The sequence below is a fragment of the Poecile atricapillus genome, chromosome 3, assembly GCF_030490865.1.
Source record: "Poecile atricapillus isolate bPoeAtr1 chromosome 3, bPoeAtr1.hap1, whole genome shotgun sequence".
NCBI lineage: Eukaryota > Metazoa > Chordata > Aves > Passeriformes > Paridae > Poecile > Poecile atricapillus.
The window spans coordinates 102,736,698-102,753,926 of record NC_081251.1 but is presented as its reverse complement, the minus strand read 5'-3'; the positions used below and the strand labels follow the sequence as shown (position 1 = coordinate 102,753,926).

The window sequence follows — 17,229 nt, the reverse complement described above, 5'->3', positions numbered from 1 at the left end:
CTTTATATTTCACTACAAATAATTTGAGAGCATTTCATGTTACCAAATGAAAAATAAAAGAAGCGTTTCACTGTAAGTCTTTTCTTGGTTCCACTCCTTTTGCTGCTTCATAAAGTGCTTTGATATATCTGGATGAGAAGGACTACACCAGTACTAAGCTTTTTTTAAACAAAGCAGCCACAGATCAGTAGCATACACTGTACCAACTCCTCTAACAAACCAGCAGTTCTGTGAGAGGCAGGGATACGGAAAAAACGTGATAATTCATATTATGTGATTGTCTTCCTCCAGTGCATGGCATAATTCTGATTGAAATTACTGGCAGTACTTTGTGTGCATCAAAGGAAAAACAGCTCCAGGAACTGACATCCTGTGAAATGTGGAAGAGCTATTATAGGCTGGTGGTTCAATACAGTGGTTTCTGAAACCTTCCTGACAAAACCCGTAAGCTTTCTCTGGGCAGTAATGCTCAGCTCTGTGACCAAAGATGGTCAGCAGACCACCCATCTTTTCTATTCAAATCTGTGACAGCTTTAGCATGTGCAAAGATTCAAAGAGCAGGTTTCAAGCCATAATCCTTTCTAGGGCCCCATTCTTCTCATTTTACTTGTTAGAAACAAAATTAGATCCAAGGGTGTTGAAGGAAAGCTGCTAGCTTTCTAAGCTTTTAAAAATATGTATGCATGGCACATTTTTTTCTCTGAGAACATCTTTTATTATGCACTGAAATAAATAGGTAAAATTAGGCAAGTTTTGATAGAGCCATAAAATTGCAGCTGAGAAGTCCTGGATTTTCTTTCCTGTTACAACCTGCTTTTAAAGATAAGCTGGTTGTGACTCTTCATTTTAATTATATAGCAGGCCCTTTCTTTTAGCTATGAATTGTTTAAATGTAATTCATTAAAACTAAAACACAGGTATGAATAAAATTATTTTCTGTTTCCAATCTCTTGATATTTGCAGCTATTATTTGCATATATGCTAAGGAGAACAAGATTGGCCAACAAAGTTTCTTTACAGTGGTAATGTTTTCCCATACAAATTGTCCCTTTAAGCAAAGTTGATCAAATATTTACAGGATTGCCATCTATCTATGTATAAAAATTGAGGGAGGCCCACGCTTCTGTAGTTATTACAAACAGTGGCATTCATCAGGAAGCGATCTCAAAGTGCTTTAAGCAGAGAATTGGTTCTAAAGTTGCACTGAATATTCTTGTTAGGGCTTTATAGACAAAAAATTGTAGGTGGAGAAGACTTAATCCTGCGGTGTTCTGTTTAATAGTGCTGGAAGGTGAAAGATTTGGAAAGTTTCAGCGTTGGTGTGGAGGGTGTAATTCCACCAAGGCTCACTCATGCAAATACCCTTTATCTTTGGGACTGCTATTATTGACCCAGCTTGCCAGTTAGCCATTAGATGGTAAATGCTTTGTAGTGATTTGTCCAAGGCTGCACTTTGAATAACTGTGGCAGAGGAGGGTGTAGAAATTCCACATTTTCCATACTACCTAAGAGGATTGTAGGCTCATGTTTTAGGGGAGGGTGTGGTACCTCACCTGATAGTCCAGCCATCATTCACCACAACAGGTGATCCATATTGCATTGTCACTGGATGAGAGATGTGCCAGTAAAATGCAGATAGCTGTCCCTACTTGAAAGCTTCCCCAAAAGTCTGTTTCCTGTGTATGACTCCCCTATATCTGTCCTTAAAAAAAGAACAGAATGTATATATATATATATAATCAGATTTTCTCTCTCGTTAAGTTAATTACCTTTGGCTTCTGTAGTAGCTTAATTTTTCTTGCCCTATCAATAGGTCTGCTGAAAGAAGCACAACACAAAGGGTTTTCTCTGTGTTATTGATTGGCTGGAAAGTGATGTGTTTGAGACTCTTGGAGCTTTTCCAGCACATATTTATTTACATGGCGGGGGGGGGGGGAGAGAAATTCTGTATTACTTGGAAAAAAATAACTAAAACTTTCATTTAACATTACAAAACAGAGTATTGCTTAATCCCTGAAGTAGGAAATTGCTTTTCTTCATGATCCATTGCTTTCCACTGTTTCTGGCTGCTGGTACTGAGAGAAAGAGAAACTGTGTTCTCACTGTGTTTTCACTGTATCTATTTCCTTATCCTCCACAAAAAGAAAAAAAAAAAAAAAAAAAGGAAAAAAGAAAAAAAATTTGGATGCCAATTTGTTGTTGAAGTAAATAAAGGGCAGGGAGGAGCCTGCATATGAAAAGGTGTTTTTGTCTCGAATGGGAATTTGCAAATATGGAAGCAGAGTCAAACTTTATGTGGAAATCTGAAAAGAGGAGATTAAGGGTTTGAAGCAGTATATCAAAGCTGAAGTATATGAGCTATTGCTATTCTTTGAGATGCCGTTATGGTTTAATACCTAAATTCAGCAGCATGCTCCCAGAAAATGAATGTTGCTAAGGAATGTGTTTTTCTTGTGTCCTGATCTTGTACATATACAGAGAGAAAGAAAATGGCAATTAGAAGCAAAAGGCATAGCTGGCTGAAAATGATGGTACTTTGTTTCACCTTGCTTAAGACTCATTCTTTTTTGTTAAAAGCACCTATTGTTTTATTGCTTCTAATATGCACTGTAAAAATATAGAGTGTTACACCTGGGTGCTGGAAAATACAAATGGACGCTAACTAAAGAATGGTTATTTAGCTTTGGAAGTTACAGTACTTAATCAAGAATTCTCTTACATTGTTGGGACAGGTCACAGATGGAAATTTAGAGTAATTGTAAGTTACCAGCAGTGGTTTTAAATTTTCCCTGGGAACAGCAGTAGAAGTTGTGTTTCCTCTTTTCCTATCACTGGTGTCTCTTGTTTTCTTTTTTAATCTGATTGTTTTCTTGGTTTTTTTAATCCATTTAGTCTTGCAAACAATAATCAGAGGTTATGCCAGTAAAATGGCAGTCTGAATATAGTTCTGATGGCAAGTTTTTGAGTCTGGTAGCCCACAGAAGAGGTACACGTACGTTTCATTTGGAGTTTTAGCTTGTGCTAGCTATATGAGGAAAGTAGCAAGACCACACCATATGCCAAATAAAAGCTTCATTAGAAAGGCATTAGTAGATTAATCCAACTTACTCTGCGGTTTATTTTATTTAGAATGCAATAAGGTAAGTTCATTAGTTTGCAGACTTAATGTTTTCTACTGTACCTCAAAGCAACCAGTAACAATTCCACTGAGATTCCCCAGATCTCGCTAACACCTGTCAAGATAAACACATGGCTCTCTGGGGGAATCACCTTGGCAACACAACTGAGGGAATCTAGAAAAAAAAGTAAGTCTTTCACACACAAAATAGTGTTACACAGTCTAAACTTGATTAATGATTTTTCACATACCTCCGAGGTCATATATCTCTTTAAAGTAGAAAAATAAGGCAAATCAATCTCTGAAGAACAAATATTTTGGAATGTACAATACTGCATCTGAAATGTATTTTAAAGAACTTGAAGGATGTGGAATAATTGTGCAATTTGAATTGAGCCTCAGAAAGGCTGTCTGAGACCAGCAATTCAGTCTCCATCCCCCTAGGGCTAATATATTAGATTACAAGGATTATTGTAGTTGGCAGTATTTGTGCCACTACATTTAAGATTATGTCAGCATTTTCATTTTAAACCTGTATGTTCAGAGGTTCATAACTCAGCTATAGGAAATTTGCTTGGCGTTACAAATGTGTTCTGCACAACGGTGACACTTTTTCTGGGGGAAAGAAAAAGAAGAAAGAAAGAAGCTTAAAGCTAAATAAGTATTTGGACATTTTCAAGTTATGACTGCCAAAAGTTAATGTTTTCTTGCAACTCTGCTTTTGAAATTCAGTTCCTTCTAAAGCTGACTTGTAACACTACTGCTGTCTGGAGTCTAAAGCAATGTATTGCACTGGACAAAGAGTAGATGGCTGCATCTTATCCCTTTCTTTGCCAAGACTGAAGTAGGACTGTGTTCAAGGAAGGCAGGAGGTGAAACTTCACTGTCCATCCTCTTCTTGACCCAGGACAGAAAAGTGAGGGGTATTGTTTAATGTTCATGAGTCACAATGAGTGATATCTTAGAAATCCTGTCAGGAAACCCTGCTTAGAAATGCAGTCCTGACTTTAGGTGCTCCACAAACCCCATTTAAGGCTCTCTTGGCTACCAGTGGCCTTCAAAAAAAAAAAAAAAAAAAGCAATCAACTTTGCCTTGCAAGGTCTTTAAACTCAATTTCCCCATTTTGTGGCTGTTGCACTGAGCCTATTGTGAGCTTTCCTTGATGTGGCATTTAACATCTCAGTTACTGTGCATGGCAAACAATATCAAGTGCTGCAAACTCTGTAATACACACACTTTTTCCATTTCTGGGGGCCTTTACCAAGGAATAGGTTTTGTATATGCTTAGTATGCTTGTACTGGATACAAAAGAGCAGAATACTGGGTTCTGTTATTGGCATTTGTCATCAAGCTTCTGGATGACTAATTTATAAGCTGGTTTTGTGGTGGCTTGCTTTCTGTCTCTAGCTGGAGTATTTGCTGAGGAGTTCAAATCAGAAGCATTCAAGCTGTACCAGGGTTCTCTCTTTCTGTGGCAATGCAGCAGCACTGGGAGAAGTCAGAGAGACTTTTGCAGGTTGTGCACCAGCAGCCTAATTGCCCATGGAATTAACCACTCATGTGATAGCCCAGAGAGAGCATGGCTAGAGACCATTTGCTACAGAACCACAAATCTCTTAAATGCCTCTATGTACCTACAGGTGGACTTGGCCTTATTTCCTGTGCCTTTAGATTGATGTCAAAGGGGGAAGCTACACAAAGTGTTAGGAATCTTTTTACCAGGTGAAACTAAAAAAAAAAAAAAAAAAGAAAAGAAAAAAAGAAAATATGATATTAAGTGGCATCACAGCACTGGGAGCCAGTACCAGTAAAAGCCACCCCGCAGTGGATTCTGAGCCATCCTCCTCAAGCCAGCTCAAACCAGGGCTGATTCAAGTAAGGGTGGACAACCTTGGCAAAGTGCCACAATGACTTATAGAGCAACCAGGGCTATTTCAGACAAAGAGGGACCTTCTTCTCAAAGTCAAAATTCCCCAGTGCAAAATGTCTTCCACAAGCCCCTTCTGTTCTAAATTGAAAAGATCTGGCTTATGTGCATGTCTTCAGTGAAATGAAACAGAATGAAAATCAGCTTGATTTTGACAGAAAGGAATAGAGAGAAAGAGATTACTTTATACACACACAGTCAAGAAACATTTATTATGAAGATTTAAGCCTGTCTGGATAGACAGAAAGACTTATTAACTGTACCAGGATTTGTTTTGAACTATGCATAGAGAGAGAAACATTACAGAGAAAGCATCCTTCCTTTCCTTTGTAAGCTCCACTTTCTCACATGGCTACCAAAATTTTGAATTTCTGTGCATTTTATGGCAATACAAATACTCCATTAATTCCCTTAGGATCATATTTTTTACCTTGTAAGTCTTCAAGTAGCTCAAAGTTTATTGGCATAAGGTAAACAGTTTCTGCCCTAGGTTATGGATGCTTGGGACACAAACTGGACTTGAATGTCAGGCCTTGGTTCAGCATCTTGCAATTAACTGGCTTTTGAAAGGAACATTCTCTGCTGTTTAAAAGAGGAAAGTTACCACCTCCACTGTTACCAGACATCAGTAAAAGTATTGGGAGACACAGTGTATAAGTCATTAAAATCAGCAGTGTTTGTAGTGGAAAGAAGAAACATTATCTTGACTCTTTTCTTCTCTAAGTCTCTTTGTGTATGCTGGATAAACATAAATTCTGGTCTGTTCAATTGTAATCACAGAATGTCCATGTGTTTTCAAATTAAGGGATTGTCCAAGCCTAGCAGCAGGGAAAGCCTGGAACATGAAACATTGCTAGTGTGTTAAAGCTCTCCATAGTTAATTACATAGTATTCCTGTAACACAAACACAGATTTGTGGAAGTGTTTCGGGTTGGGTTTTTTGTTTGTTTGTTTGTTTTTATTGTTTTGCTGAACAGCAGTTGAGCCTCAGGACTTTAAGAGCAGATGTTACAACACTAAGTGCAGGATTAACTGGAGGTGGCCAGAGGAGCCTGGTTGCATAAGGTGGCACTTAACCAAAAGGAGCCCTGAATTTAACTGACAACTTCTGTGGCCTAAGGCATGGTCTGCACTCCAGTTCTGCTGGTGTTGCTGAAGTTGTCCATCTTAGCTGTTCTATTTGTACTGTTGCAGACAGATATGGTCATACCAGCAAGAAGTATCTAATTTTATCTGAGGAAGTAATGTAAGCTATACTCACAGGAGTACTTTTTTTCTTTTCTTTGTAGAAATTTCTTTTAGGAGCATTTGGTGTTTATAGCATAATGACACTAGAACAAATCAGGGAAAGATGTGTTCTCACAATAAGAATATTCTTGCTCAAAAAAAAAGGGAGCCCACTAGTATTAACAGAGTTCATTTGGTGGAAATACCTTGATTAAAAGTCACATTTACTACCAGTGTGACTTGCACAGGGAAAGTGTTAAATAGAACTAACTTCACTGAGCTAATTTCTTGAGATACTAAAAACTATCTTGTGAGAACTAGAGTTCATTTTCATATTTTATTTACTAGGCCTGCAGTGGAACATTTATTTCTTTACACAAACTGTTGTTTATTGCCTTCTTTTGTACCACTTCTTCATTCTTTGAGTGAACCTTCACAGACTAATGCCGGCACATTGATTGTGTTGGAAGTACAATTCTATGTCCTTGGGGATTAAAACCAGGTTATTTCAACTTCAATTAGTCCTCAGCTAACAAAAATTCACACTCTTATGTCAGCAGGGGGTAAAAAAGGCAAGCATTTTAAATAAGAAATGCTGCTTACCTTTGTTTTTCATAAGCTTTACTTGCAGAATCTTTTAACTTACTTGTCATTAAAAAGCCCGACTCCAACTGCCAAAATGCCCAATTAAACTTTTTAAATAGAATCACAGGATCATGGGACCATTTAGGTTGGAAGAGACCTCTAAGATCACCATTAACCTAGCACAGTCAAGGCCACTGAATCATCTCCCTAAGCGCCACATTGAATGTGGAATGGTTTGGGTTGAAAGGGACCTTAAAAAAGACCTTGTTCCAATCCCCCTGCCATGGACAGAGATACCTTCCTCTAGACCAGGTTTCTCAGAGTTCCATCCAGCCTTGAACACTTCCAGGAATGGGGAATCCACTTCTCTGGGCAAGCTGTTCCAGTGCCTCACCACCCTCACAGTAAAGAAATTCTTCCCATTATCTAATCTGAATCTCTACAGGTCTTTAAACACTTCCAGGAATGATTAATTCACCACTTCCCTGGGCAGCCTGTTCCCCTTGGGCAGCCTGTTCCAGTGCTTGACAACACTTGTAGAAATTTTTCCAGATATTCAATCTAAACTTTCCCTATCATGACCTGAGGCCATTTTTTCTCATTCTATCACTTGTTACTTGAGGAAAGAGACCAACACTCACCTTCTTTAAATCAAAACACACAAAAAGTGTGTCTGACTACCAGGACTTGCTTCAAATCAGAAAGAAGTTTTATTAGCTTGCTGAAAACACCAAAAAACATGAGCTAGAGAGGATTTTACTGGAATGTGCCTCTTGTGCCTTCCTGTCTCCATCTTGCTTTCATATACACTTCCTTCTTCACCTTCCTGATATTCTTTTCATTTTCAATCTTTTAATATTTCCTGCAAATTAATTCTCTCCCATTTCTCACCCTTGCACTGCGTTAGATCACCTTTCTCCCCCATGAAACTTGGATAGTCCTCTCATTTGTGGTTCACAGTGCAGAGCCAGAAAAATGTCAAATGTTGTTAAAATTAGAGTTGCTACACCCAAGGTGCTGATCACATTACCAGATCCAGAAAGAGATGCCTACTTAGAGAGCAGTCACCCCATTCACACTTTAATCGGGCACTTAAGAGTTAGATGCCTAAATAGTTTTGTGAAGATTTGACCTTTGTGTACTTAACCCTTGGTTTGGATGCACGGCAGCGAAACAATTCATTAATTTAACGGTCCCTAAGTAGTGTTTAATATCATAATGTAGCACCTAAAAATGACCCATTATAATCTATCTGATAAAAAAAACAAACTTCACTAAGTAGTCTCCAGGCACAGATTGAAACTGGAAACTTTAGCAGGAATTGTGTATGTGTTCTGCATAAATAGTACATATTTAATAAAGTAGACCGCTTAAAACCCCCTTTTATCTTCAGTGAAATATTAAATGAAGTACCTTGGAAGTACCTAAACATTTTATTCATTTGTCCTTGTTTTTTAAGCACTTTAGGCCTCCCTGGCACAGTAGATGGCAGATGGAGCAAGAATTTAGATTAAGGTACTCAAACTATGAAGATATCCAACACAGAGAGCTTCCACAAAGTCCTTCTGAATCCACCAAAGTGGATTTTCAACCAAAGTTGAACAAACTGTGCTGGGGCTGGAAGGAATCTGTAGAAAGCCTCTCTCGGCAAGGTTACACCCGATGGGGAATGCCCCAGTGGGGATGGAGCCGTGCATTCCTGGGCTCCAGCAGGGAAACTCCCGCTGTAAGCTAGCACAGTGCAGCTTCTGATGGAGGCTTTAAAACAGCACAGCCCAGCAAAGTCAGTCTAGACAGGACTTGGCAACTGAAATTTTATCCGTACAACTGCGTTGCCAACTGTATCGTTACACGGTTGGCAATGCCGGCTTCCTATTTCAGAGGAGTGATAACAATTTTAAGTTCCTCGTCTGTAGGATGTCTAGAATCATTAAGAACAGTCAAGTTAACTACTGCCTGTTTCTAAAACGGCAGCAACATGTGAACAGTTTAATGAAAATCTGGTTCCAGTGACTGAAATATTTTGTTTCCTGAGTCAGATTGATAGAAAACCTAGTGGTATTTATGGATGAAATTTCTAACACACATTACTTGCATGAACAGGAAACATATATCAGGAGATTTAATTTTATGAGAGCAGTCGAATCTAGGCTGACATTTCTTTAAGGTTTCATACCTTTTTTTCCTTCTTTCCCTAACTCCGAAACTTTGAGAATTTATTGTCTTTTATTTTTTTTTTTTTTAGGAGGTGACAGTGCATGACAGTTGAAAGCTGATAGTTTGTAAAACCGGTGTTTCTTCTTTCACACAGAGGCTTTTGGAGGCAGGCTGGAAAAGTCACTGAGTTCCTCCTAAGCCTCCTTTTCCTCTGGCGAGCCGGGGTGTTACAGGGTGGTCTCCGCCTCTCAGAGCCGCTCCCCGGGCCAGGGCGGCTGCGGGCTTCCTCCGGGGCGCGTCTGCCCTTCCAGGGAGCGCAGAAAGCGCTCGGGCGGTGCTGCTTTCCTCTTGCGGTTTTGTTATCATTTACCTCGGCGTCTCGGCAAAACTTTGCGTGTGTGGCGAGGCTGCGATGCGCCGCGTCCAGGTGGGCAGGGGTATGACCAGCACCGCCCCCGGGGCAGGGTAGGAGCTGCCGCTTTCTCGCCGCTGCTCCGGGGATTCGGGGCCCTTTGGTCGCTGTGAGCGGCCCCCGGCACGACCCTCGCCGGGGGGAGCGATCCGCCCTGGGCTGAGCGGAGCCGGGGCGAAACGCCTTTCTCGTTCCTCAGCCTACGCAGCTGAGCAAAGGTTGTGACTTCCCTTCGCACCCGCGGGAATTAGCGCCTCGGCGAATTGCAGCGGTTTGCGTTTAAATTAACGCGAAATGTATATATAAAAAAGAAACATTCTCACGCCCACCGCTCGCCCTCTCGCTTTCACGCATCCGCACCCCGCACCCATGATCTCATGCTGCTGAAGGCATGGCACAAGATCTACGGCAGGCTGGGAGCGGGGGAGGGAGAGGAGGGAGAGGAGGGCCGGGAGTGTGCGGCTCGCACACCCTGCTGTGCCCAGGTGCGGTACTGCAGGGGCTGCGCCTCCGCGCCCGGCTCCGGGGGGCGCAGGACCGGCCGCGGGGCGACAGCATGGCCCTTAGAACACAGAGCCTTGGCTTTTAAACGTGACATCGGCTCCCATGGCACCCCGGGCTGTGTGTGTGTGTGTCTGTGCGGGCGTGGTGGTGCTGTAGGGTAGCCCCCCGCCCTGTTTTGGGGGTAGGCGTGGGGCGAGAGCCGCGGCGGGGCCCCGCAGCCGGGTGGCGATGCGGGAGCTGCCGGCGCCGCCCTGCAGCTGCGGAGGAACGGGGAGGCTCAGCCCAGAAAGGATTTTTTTCAGCCCAGTTTGCGGCCGAGGTGCGGTAGTTGAGTGGTGCCGGAGAAAATCCCGGTAACTCTTTGTTCGGCGCCGTGTGTGTAATTACCGGATAATCACAGCCGGTGCCCCAATAGACGGAGGGAAACATCTGATGGGCGAAGTTTAGGCCAATTAAAAGACCCCAAAATCGTTCTTTTCCAGATGAAAGTGGGTTTTCAAGACACTGGTACCTCTGAACTATCGTAGGAGGGGAAGTGCTCCTGCCGTGCTGCTGACTTCGCGGCGCGGGTGGGGAGGAGAGGCGTGGGAGAGTGTGTGTGAGTGTGAGTGAGCGTGTGTGTGTGTGTGTGTGTGTGTGTGTGTGTGTGTGTGTGTGTGTGTGTGTGTCCCCTCCACACCGCCCGAGCCGCGTTCTGGCAGTGCGCGGCTCCCGAAAGGCTGAGGAGAGGCAGCGCGACTGTGTGGGAGCTGAACTCAGCCTCCCTCTTTAACATAGGCTCGTCCTCTGCATTGCATCCAAGCCTCAGCGATTTGCTGTTCGGAGACTGCAGATTTGCATAGCCCTGCTCCTCGCAAGCATGCTTATTTTTATTATTTTTTTTTTTTTTTCCCTCCCAGCTTCTTTCATAAGGGTGCACTATTCTCCCTGAAAACATCCTCGGGTATTACTGTCAATAGCCAGACCACTGAGATTGCCGGAGCAGCCTGATTATTGTCTGGCGGCGTGTGCGAGTGTGCGAGTGTGTGTTCGCGAGTGTGAGTGTGTGTGCGCGCCGGGAGAGAGCTCGCTCGGTGAGGGCTCACCAGTTTGGAGATGAATGGAGGGAAGAGCAGCAGTTTGATTTTCCTCTGCTTTCCCAGCGCTGGCTGATGGAGTGGCATCCCCTTTTCTCTTTCTTAGCAGAAATGTGGCATGATTGGCTACACTGTGGATTACTGAGGATGGGGGAATGCTTGGCATTCTCGTAGCCCTTGCAACTGTGGAGTATTGTTAATGAGCACCAGCCCCGGGAAAGCTGAAACTAACGATTGTTTGGGCGCGGGGCTTTTCCCCACTTCCACCTCTTTGCGAAGGCTCTGAATTGCCTGGATTCTCTGACTATGTCTCGGATTGTTTTGGGTAGAAGAAGACCTGGAGAAAAGGATCCTCATAGGCTTTCCCAAAGGGAAGAGATGGCTCGCCTGGTGCCGTGAGCTGCAGCCAGCGCCGTGTGCGAGTGTGCGAGCGCCTCTGCCCAAAGTTTGCCTCCGTTGCTGTGGCTGCTGCTCCTCCCGAGGACGCCGCGGGCCGGCTCGCCGCGCACCGGAGGATGGGGGGACTCCTTAGGGGCAGCCCGGAGCCGGGACCCGCCAGCAGCGGCAGCAGCAGCGCCGGCGGCCGCTTGGCCCTGCTCTGGATAGTCCCGCTCACTCTCAGCGGCCTCCTTGGGGTGGCGTGGGGCGCCTCCAGTTTGGGCGCTCACCACATTCACCATTTCCACGGCAGCAGCAAACATCATTCAGTGCCTATCGCTATCTACAGGTCACCGGCTTCCTTGCGAGGCGGACACGGTGGGTTCGGGTGCCGCTCGGTCCCTGCGCGGTCGGGGGCGCGCCGCCCCGCAGAGGTCAGCCGCGGGCTGCGGGACCCCGCGGGCCGGGGCTGCGGCGGCGCTCGGGGGGAGGACGAGGAGCACGGCGGAGAGGGAAGGGCTGGGCTGCGGGGCCGGGCCCGCCGGGAGCCCCGTCGGGCGGGGTCTGGGCCCGTCCCGCCGCTCCGGGTGGGGCGGGGGGCTCGGCCGGTCCCGGCTGGGCGGGAGATGCTGGCGGGGCATCCCCCGGGGCCGGCGGCGTGGCCGTGCCGTGCGCCCCGCGGGGTCGCTGCGGGGTCCGCGGGAGCGGGGCAGGAGCCGGAGCGGAGGCTCTCCCGCACCCCGCCGCTCCCTGCCCCGCCGCAGAGGGAGGGAGCCGCCAGGAAAGGCCAGCCCGGAGCTGCGGCCCCCGGCTGGGAGCGCCCCGCCTCGTTCCTCCCCTCCGTGCCCCGGTGCGGGGACACACGCTCAGGGCAAGCCGCCCCCACGGCGCGGGCAGGGCAGGGCGCCCGGGGACCCCGGCGCGGAGCGAGGGGAGGGGAGGGAGCCGGTGCGCCGCTTAAACCGCTGGTGATGATCGTGCTGCTTCCAGTTCATTACCTCGGTCGAAAGTCGATGAACTAAAGCAAAGGTCAGCTCATTATGCTGGGGATCGGGGGAGCGGTAAGCGCTGAGACACTGAGGGAGGGAGGCGATGCCCGCTGTAGCGGGCAGCAAAGGGACGGAGATTAAATTCTTTCCAGGTGCAAATACATTTTGCTTAAGAACGACAGTGCTCCGGTAGTTAGTTTCTGAAGTGACAGGAAGCTGCTTCAGTGCCTTTTGGAGAGCCCCGTGCAGTTCTCTTTCTTTTTGCACGCAGACTTGCGAGCAACTGCACATCAATACATGCAGAATAGGTGTGCATACATACGTTTGGTTGTACCAAAAGCTGCCAAAGAAAGCGAAACACCAGGCTGCGTTTTGAGGATTTAAAGCCTCCCTTTGTCTCCGAGGGAGGAAGAGAAGATAAAGAAACCCCCTTGTTGGTTTCTGATTAGATTATACAGCTTCATTCTTCTTCATTTTCTCGTCTTGCCTTGCTTCATTTGCACGACCATGCGATGTCATTTACAGGCTTTGCAAAGTGAAAACCAGATCTTGTACTTAACCTTTACTTCTCTGTGCAAGATGACCTAGTTACAAGCACGAGGTAGTTAGGAATTATTGGATTTTTTCCAGTGATTAACAATGCTGGTATTGGTGGAAACGGGAGCATCATTTACGTGAAAATTCCCACTGTGTGCTAAATACCATTTGATACATAACTGCTAGAAAAGATGAAGTGCACAGTAATGCCTCTTCTTAAGCATTTTGTTATTTTTAAAAAACTTGTATGACTGGTCTAATTGAAAACAAAACAATTGAGAAATTCAGGCCACCACTCTTCCCTGTAGTGCACTTGAGGCAGTGCAAGATTGAGAATGCTGCATGTTCTGTAATGTATGTGCTACAGGGGAGAACTGAAGATGTATGTGTGTGCATATATATGTATATGCCTAATATCCTCTGAATTTCTGCCCGTAAGGGGATATCATTTAGGGGCTTGCCATTCATTTGAGGGAGGGCTAAAAGGATGAGGGGAAATGAAACATGATTGTAGAGGTACCAGCTATGATTCCTTAGAAAGCATTTTAAAGTCACACCTTTTGTCAGTTTTTGAAAACATTAACTTGGACCCAGTCAAAGGGTGATGTGTAAAAAGGCAGGTTTCTCAGAAGAAATAAGTCTTGTTAAAGAAAATGAAATATGAAGATGTGGAGCTGCTACTTAAAGACTTCATAGGGAAGCCCAGGAGCCTCTCCAGAAGTTAAGTGGCTGATTTTATGAAAAGAGGGATGTTCTCTGCCGTAAGGTGGCATTTCAGAATGTTTACTTGATAACTCTAAGTGTCTTTACTTTCCTCTGTGAGAAATTCTGCTATCTGGCAGCATTTTAAAACATTTAATTCTTTTCATTATTAATTCTTCAGAGAGGTGTTCCCATTTACTTCTGTAAGCCTGACAGAAGCATTTCTGTCTCAGGCTGAGCAGTGTTGGACACAGTTCCTGTGGAGCCCAACACTGCATCTCTCAGCATCCATCAGAGGGAACTGGGTGAGGGAGAAGGGAATGTGTGTGTGTGTGCTTGTTCCTTGCCTGCTCTTCTCCAGGGTCCCTAGCCCCTGCCGTCTTAGCCAGGTGAGAATTTGCTTCTCAGGCTTGTATCCTTCAACCTTAGCTCCATTAAGTTTTGCAGGTATTTTGTTCTAGTCATATACGATTGTACATACAAAATTGCAGTTTTTATGGTGACTTCATAGCAGCTTTTTTTTGTTACTTTGTCAGCTTTTTGTAGCATCATACCTGCTAAAAGTAGAAAAGAGCTTTTAGGGCAGGTCAATTAGTCGATCCCAAATGGAAGCATTGCTCTCTAATACGGTGAATTAGAAGTGTGAAAGGAAGGAGAAATGATCACTTTGTTCAGGCACTGAATAAACGTCACCACAGTCCTCAGACATCCACACCTTTACCCCTGGCACTGGCTAGCCCTGACACCCCCACCCTCTTGGGTTTAATTTTTCTAATCTTTCAGTTTTCCTTGAGCCAACACAATTTCAGCAAGTAGTATAAGCAAAGCCAAAAGCCCTGCATGGTTGGATTTCTTCCATTTCTTTAAAAAAACCAAACCACAGTCTTGCTGCTAACATTCTCATCAGGTAATTTTGCTGGGGTTTTGCTTAGTAGTGTGATCTCATGTGGTTTTAGTGGACAGTATTGTGCCTCACAGAGACATAAACAGAATCCCAACCAAGCAATTAGCTCACCATAGTAGACAAAAATTAGTTCAGCACACAGTCTTTTAATACACTAGAAGTCAAAATTAAGCATCTTTCAAGCCTCACCTAATGATTTTTCAGTTTTGCTTTCTGACTCTCATTAAATTCAGGTAAAAGAGGGATGAAAGACTTGAAAGTTAAACCACAGGAAGCAATAAGAAAATAATTCTGTGGATCGTGACATTAACAATGTAAAGAGAAGTACTGAGTGAGAAGTAAAAGAAAGACTAAGACTCATAAATATAAATCATATACTGCTCAACCCTCACTAGTGGTCTCTTGTAGCATGTAGTGGTTTATTTGATGATTTATGTCTTTGATCCATTTAAGAAGGTGGCTATTGCTTTTGTTATAGCTGTATCTACCATGAAGTCTGGGTTTTTTGGGGTTTTTTTTGTGTTTTTTTATTAGTTAGAACAGTTTTTATTAGAACTCTAAATTACAAAAGCAGGGATTGTCCATGGCAAAGCCATGAGGTTGAAACTTCCTTAAGAGGAGAAAGGAGACATTTTTGGTAACTTTAAATGAAGCAAGCCTGTTTCTTTAAGAATCCAGGGACAAGATAGATCATGTGTGAAGGGAAAATTGCATGTTGAATATGTTAAAAGTGTAGCCATATGGATGGCTGTCATCATCCTCATTCACTCTTGCTTTCCTGCAAACACTTCTTTACTGTCTACTCCTTTATGGCTCCCCAATTCAGTTACCAAATGACAAGTACAGGGTGTCCACTTCCGATTACTTCTTGTTTCTGTGCTCTCAGGATCTTGTGGAGGCTAAGAACAAACTGATTATGTTTTGTTTTTGTTTTTTTTTTTAAATTTGTGGAATAGGAGCCAGGAGGTGAATAACAAGATCTGCAAGTTGGTATGTGCATGTGCTTGGAAAGAAAAGGCAAAGATGGAGAGGGAGTAGGGCCCACACGTTCACGGGCAGAAGAGAAGGAGCTGAGTTCTGTGTGTAGCAGGGGTTGTGCACTTAAGGGCCCGAGTTAACTCAGTGCCAGAAGAGTTTAGGCTCAATGAGGCTTAGGACCAGTGGTTTAGGAGGAATAGAGACAGTCTGGTGTACACAGAATGAGGTTCTGGGAGCAGATCTTGAGAAAGGGGCAGTTTGGGTTGGTGCTGGGGACCTTTGTGGTGGAACAGTAGAGGAATCTAGGAGGCTGAGCTTCAGCAGCCAAGTTCCTGAGCAGGAAGAAGGAGTCTGTGGAAAATGAGAGTTTTGAGGAATAGAAGTTGGCACGTTTTGGAGCTGTGAGCTGAGGATGGTGTGTTACCACAGCACATCCACTCCTCCAGTGTTTTCCATCCAGAGCATGACGTGGCAGCAGGGACACACATATCGATCTCCCACTCCTCAGCTAGGCCAACTTCCTCCAGGCTCTGCTTCACCACTGTTGGCAGAGCTCATGTGCACTGGATTCACCCAAATGAAGTCCATTTGGAGAGCAGAGTCACCAGCTCACTCTTCCTGGAGTACAAAGCAGCCTGGTCAGGCAGCTCTTGTTCAGGGAAGGTGCCTGTTGAATTCCACAGGGGTTTTTCACCAAATAAGAACTGCAGGACTAGAATTGCAGCATGGCAGTGAAATAATTTATACCACCATTGTGAAATATATGAGCCAGAAAACTTTGAAAGATGTCCCTGTGATGTATAGAAAACATTTTATTTTTGTAAGAAAACCCCAACTTATTAGTGTGGGTAAAAATAATTTTATGGCCTTTTACTATTTTTTTAATATACTGGAATTGTTACTTTGGTATATAAAGATAATACACCAAATAGTTTTAGGGATTAGGGTAAATGAAATTACATTTTTTGGTTGCAATGTGCTTATGTTGCAAAAAACAGTTATATTTTAATTAAAACATCAAATGTAAATGTTCCCAGATGTTCAAGCATTGTTACTCAGTGTGATGTTAGAGGTAGAGGTGAAAAAGTCTCATTTTCATCTTATAATTGCCTTTTCTAATGTTATTTCAAACCTGTTTGTATATCACAATCTTTTTAAATGCCTCCTTTTCATTCACAGATTTTCCAATACATACTGGCTCTTCTGCTCTAAGCACTTCTTACACAAAACATTTAGACATTTTCATGTTTTAAGCATAGTAGTGTTCTCAGTGTCTTTAAATGATATAAATTTTATATTCCTTTTCAAAATTTCCAATATGCTCCATCAGCTATTATCCCCATCAGCTGCCAAAGTATTAACATCAGTTGGAATGGAATGAATAACAAAGCAATTTCAGTCAGCATAGTGGTTAATTGGCTGTGCAGTTGGATATGCATATTAGGAAGTGGGGTTTCTATATTATTATTTCTGTCAGTATGGCTTGTCAAGGAGCCACACAGTCTTCAGCAGGATTGGGGACAGTCTGCAGCACTGTAATCAAAAGTGGAATGTTGCCCATGGATTTCTGATAAGCATCTTTATACAAGTCCCACTGCCTTGGTACATGCATAGCTATTGATTGACTGGGGTCCTTTACAAGAGCTAAATAAATAACAATGCTGTTGTCACTTATCAGCAACACCACTTTTGCCTCAGCCTGTGGTAACCATGTTTTTTAGATTTAAAGCATAT

The 17,229-nt window shown here is 43.9% G+C and overlaps 1 protein-coding gene across 18 annotated transcripts in view; it reads left to right on the top strand.

The window, feature by feature from the left end:
• NRXN1 (neurexin 1) overlaps positions 1-17,229 on the top strand; it is a 675,301-nt gene that overhangs the window by 393,554 nt on the left and 264,518 nt on the right. For 4 of the 18 annotated variants that reach the window (XM_058835047.1, XM_058835048.1, XM_058835045.1 and 1 more), the window contains exon 1: positions 10,809-11,763. The exons of the other annotated variants lie outside the window; for them this stretch is intronic. In XM_058835047.1, the coding sequence (XP_058691030.1) occupies positions 11,523-11,763 (241 nt within the window). In that variant the 5' untranslated portion in view covers positions 10,809-11,522. Of the gene's footprint in view, positions 1-10,808; positions 11,764-17,229 lie in introns of those variants that run through there. 18 annotated transcript variants of the gene reach the window in all.